This window comes from Atta colombica, unplaced genomic scaffold, assembly GCF_001594045.1.
Source record: "Atta colombica isolate Treedump-2 unplaced genomic scaffold, Acol1.0 scaffold100, whole genome shotgun sequence".
NCBI lineage: Eukaryota > Metazoa > Arthropoda > Insecta > Hymenoptera > Formicidae > Atta > Atta colombica.
Genome location: NW_017259185.1, coordinates 581,757 through 586,428, shown reverse-complemented (window position 1 = coordinate 586,428; position 4,672 = coordinate 581,757). Strand labels below are relative to the sequence as shown.

The following is a 4,672-nucleotide window of genomic DNA, read 5'->3' as shown; positions in this document are numbered from 1 at the left end:
ACACACACACACACACACACACACACACACACACACACACACACACACACACACACACACATAAAAGAAAATATTTTATAATAAAAAAAAATAATTTCTACATAATCTTTATATCATCCCTTTATGTCATTCCTTTACTTCAAAAGAAGTCACAAAAAATTAAGTTTTTCAGCAGTTTTTTTTTAACAAAATTGTTTAAAAAATTATACTAATTTGTTAAAAAATTATACTAATCAAATAATATCAATAAAAAGAGAGATATATTCTTAGAAACACAGGCAAATGTTATTTTTGTTATTTTATCATATCTTTTAAAAAGTATCCATTTTGAGTTGTGACAATTGTTGACATCCTAAAATTATAATAAATATGAAACAATTCATCAAAGTGAAATAACTCAGAATATCATCAACAGGTTATATTTATCTTCATTAGCCAAAGTAGTAATTAAATTTAAAATAAAATAATTTCTTATATATTAATTTAAGTATGTAAAAAATCTTGCATTTGATTTCTCTGTGTTTACCATTATGCAATAAACTGCCCATGTGTACTCGGATTTCTATGACTGTTACAGGTCCACTCAAATATCCATCTTCCAATACCTTCTTCATGTGTACAAAGGCTGGCAAAAATCTTAGGCTGTGATTGACTATGCTGATCAGCGAAGGATAATACTGTGCAGCCCGTACCATCTTCAAAGCCTCACTTTGGCTTAGACCTGCAGGTTTATCACATACGACGTGTTTTCCTATGCCTAGGGCTTTGACAGCAATCTGGGAATGCAAGCTTGGCGAGCACATTATGAAGATCAGATCCACATCCTTCCTCAGAAGAACATCGTCTATGCGACTTGTGTGAAACGGTATTTGGAGATCGTTTGCTACCTCCGAAACCTCTGCCAGCGTACGACCCCATATAGCCTCGATTCTGAAACCCTTCTCTCTCAGGAAAGGTATAATGATCCTGACAATGCTGCCTGTGCCAAACACCCCGATGCCGGGTAATGTCATCCTGAACGTGTGAAGAAGGGAACACGTTCGTTCCTTTTAATTCTTCACTTAAACTTAACCTATGACGCGACGACAGTAGTCTCTATTCTTATTCTTAGCAATGAATAAGAGTGTCCCGTAGTTTATTTTCAGTCTTGCTTAATATTTAGTCACGCTTCTTCATTTTCGGACTTTGGAATTCAAATGTAGGTCACGTATTAGCGAATTTGCTTATGACAGCAGTGGTGAATCATGGTGAATGAAGATTCATGAAACCATATACAATGAACATTATAAACACAAATAAACATTTAAGGCTGATACATATGTTAAATTAAAATCTGTTTTTTTTTAACATGTTATTTACTTACATCTATTGTTTGATAAATATTAAATAAAATATAAATGTTATTTCTTTACAAGACATAGTACAGATACATACATACAGATACATACAGATATAATACATGATTTTTAGGACGTGAAATCTGTATCACATCTTTACAAGACGTGATACAGATTTCGCGTCCTAAAAATCATGTATTATAAATCAAAACATCTGATAATGCTCGTTTCTACCAATGTAGATTATAACTTTCATCAATTTACTCGTCATCATTTTCTATTTTTTCTAAGAATTGGAAAAAGTGAACTGAGATTAAAACTAATAATCCGTAAACTCAGATTCCGATAAGGACAAATAAAATTAATCTAAACATCACTGGAAATGGGCGTTAATCGATTAAAAAAAAAGATCTTTTTACGTGTCATATATGATCATATTTCAAACGCTTCCATTGCGATGACACACAAATCTATGTACGTTCGTACGTCGATGACTGCAATTATTATTATTGATTAACCGAAGTGTCCCGAGCTCGCCCGAGCTCAATTTCCCTTCCTTCCCGACGCCGCGACGAGTGACGAATCTTTTATCCACTACATTCCCTTCGTAATCCGCTGTTCATTTCGCACAAGCGGCACAGGTGCGACGCGACGCGACGCGACGTGATGTGATGCGACGCGTGCCTGTCACGTCCGCTCCCGCACTTGTCTGACTCTTTAAAATATGTAAATACGCGGTCGCGTGCGCGTGTTCACATATATCAACGTTTCTCGAGAGTTCACGTATCCGTTGCGTTCGCGTGGACTTCACTTTGGCGATCGCGGAGCGATGTCGGAGGTGCGCAAGAGAACGACCGTCGGCGACGCGACATCGTCGACAGCGGCATCGCGAGACGTCAGTGACGATCAGGTAAAAAAAAATCAAGAGATTTCTTCTCTTTTTTTCCTCTCTCTTGCTCGCTCGCTCTCTTTTCTATTATGCCGCGGTTTCCGGAAGATATTCTCCGGTATGCATCCGTATTCCATCAATGTTTATGCTATCGACGACTATCGATTTGCGCCGTTGGCACATAACGAATTATTTGTTGATGCGACATATTTGACAGCTACCAATACATCGCGCGCGCTTATCCGACGCCGCGCATCGCGACGCTTTACGTATACGCGTCATATGATATGAGTGCTTTCCATTTATACCTTTTCTACCGATATAGATTAATTTTATCTTGGTTTAAACAACTACTTTTTATTCTCTTCTAATTCTCTACCAATACAGATTAACTTTAATCTCGGTTCAACTTTAATTGCTTTTTATCTAATTGCTTTTTCTAGTTCTAAGAATTAGAGAAGGATAAGAAGTAAATTAAACCGAGATTAAAGTTAATCTACATTGGTAGAAATAAATGTTGTCTGATATAGATTATGTTGTCTGATATAGATTTCTAATATAGATTAACTTTATGTAATTACTTTTAATTTTTTTCTAGTTCTAAGAATTAGAGAAGGAATAAATTAAATTAAAGATTAAAGTCAATTTACATTAATAAAAAAAACGTTGATAAAAGTGACACAAGTTGACACAAATTGTCATTTTTATCTATCTTAGCATTTCATTTCAATAACAAAGACAGAACTATGATGTGTAAAGACTAATATCATGGATAGAACAATGCTTGTGTTGACACTAAATAGAAAGCATCCCATGCAACATGAAATTGTTCTTTTATTTCTAAATTTCTACCAATGTAGATTAACTTGAATCTTGATTTAATTTATATTTTGTATTTATTTCTAGTTTATATTCTAGTTTTAATAATTAAAAAAAGACGAGGAGTAAATTAAAGTTAATCTATATGATAGAAATGGACCTTATTATAGCAAAACTTCTTATATGCTTTATCTTTTCTTTTTTTTTCTTCAATGCAGAAAGAAATGAGTAGAAATGAACTGTGCGAGTTCAGCTAAAAAAACAAGTTCAAGTGCGTAAACGCGCTCGCGATATGTATTCATAACACGCAGCACTTTCATTAATCCTCTTAGGGGGGTTGGGGATTGGGGAGACTGTTTTGGAGTAGATCAATCGAGAAGCGAGAGATCCGGGTTGTCATGGGTTAGAAGGAGCGGGAGATATAACGGCGCAATGATTTCTCCGTTAAAGAGCGAAGTCGAGCTTTAAATCGTAAGGCTCACAAGATTGGAGAGGATCTCTCATCTTTCGGGGGATAAAAAAAATGAGAGAAACCTTTAACCTTTTACATGTCTGCTTATCGCAGTCACATTCCTTTGTCCTTCCTTCGTACCTGATCCTGCGATTGTGTCTATCCGATGTTTTTTTAATTAGAAAATGTGCCCTCGCATGTTTTCCTCGATGCATTTTAATTGTCGCGAATATTTAATTTCCATGTAACACGATCATGTTCTGTTCTTTGATCCTGTTTTTTTCCATTCTTAATTCTCCGTTTGCAATCTGAATTTTTTTAGCACAAGCGGAATTTTACTCTCAAATTTCTTCGAAATAAAGGAGGACGAAGTCCAATCTTCCCCCTCCTCTATCTTATTAAAAATTGGATGTTTGTATACTATATTTTATACAAATACGCTGAAGATAGCGCCGAAATGATCTTTTCAATAAAATTTAAATTAAATTTAATTTAAATAAATTTAAATTAAATTAATACATTAAATTAATATTTAAATTAATATTTAAATTAAATATTTGCCTATCACTCACCGTGTTGTATAACTCTAATTGTCACTCGTTATTATATATTTTTTTTATTTAATAATATAATAGAGATGTTAAAAAATATGATTTTGATTTTTCACATTTTTTGAAAGCTTTTGAAATCAATAGAAAATTTTGTATTGAATGAAATGAATAAAAATATGATTGCAGACAAAAATACTTCAATAAATATTTTTTTATCAAATTTTTAATAAAATAAAAAATTGTTTTTACATTCAGTAAATTTATACTAATAGTTTTTTATTTTTTTCAGAAAGAAGATGTTGAATCCGAAGATGATGCGAAATTGGAGGTAGAGGAGTTAGCAAAGGCTTTACCTCAAGGAACTGACCATACTCCACATATTTTAAGTTCCGTTCTCTCCGGTCTTCCAGATCGGTAAAATATTCATATTACTTCTTTTGTACAATAATTTTATTGTAATTCTATATGAATTTTTTGAATTTTTCGTTGTGGTTCTTACAGCTGGCGAAATTGGATAATTAGAACCATTTTTACTTGGTTTATGATAGCTGGGTTTTGTCTCATTATTTATGGGGGTCCATTAGCGTTGATGATTACAGTAAGTTTCAAAATATTCATACTATTC

At 33.5% G+C, this 4,672-nt stretch overlaps 2 protein-coding genes across 3 annotated transcripts in view; one reads left to right on the top strand and one right to left on the bottom strand.

The window, feature by feature from the left end:
• Nucleotides 1-1,825, bottom strand: part of LOC108684959 (glucose-fructose oxidoreductase domain-containing protein 1) — a 2,736-nt gene extending 911 nt beyond the window's left edge. Inside the window, exons 1-2 of the mRNA XM_018189534.1 lie at nucleotides 1,757-1,825; nucleotides 527-1,183 (exon numbers count right to left, since the gene is read on the bottom strand). Coding sequence (XP_018045023.1) covers nucleotides 527-1,013 — 487 coding nt within the window. The 5' untranslated portion in view covers nucleotides 1,014-1,183; nucleotides 1,757-1,825. The remainder of the gene's footprint in view (nucleotides 1-526; nucleotides 1,184-1,756) is intronic.
• A 333-nt stretch (nucleotides 1,826-2,158) lies between these two features.
• LOC108684949 (phosphatidate cytidylyltransferase, photoreceptor-specific) overlaps nucleotides 2,159-4,672 on the top strand; it is a 5,464-nt gene continuing 2,950 nt past the window's right edge. For both annotated transcript variants that reach the window (XM_018189523.1, XM_018189513.1), the window contains exons 1-3: nucleotides 2,159-2,247; nucleotides 4,337-4,461; nucleotides 4,549-4,645. In XM_018189523.1, coding sequence (XP_018045012.1) covers nucleotides 2,167-2,247; nucleotides 4,337-4,461; nucleotides 4,549-4,645 — 303 coding nt within the window. In that variant the 5' untranslated portion in view covers nucleotides 2,159-2,166. The remainder of the gene's footprint in view (nucleotides 2,248-4,336; nucleotides 4,462-4,548; nucleotides 4,646-4,672) is intronic.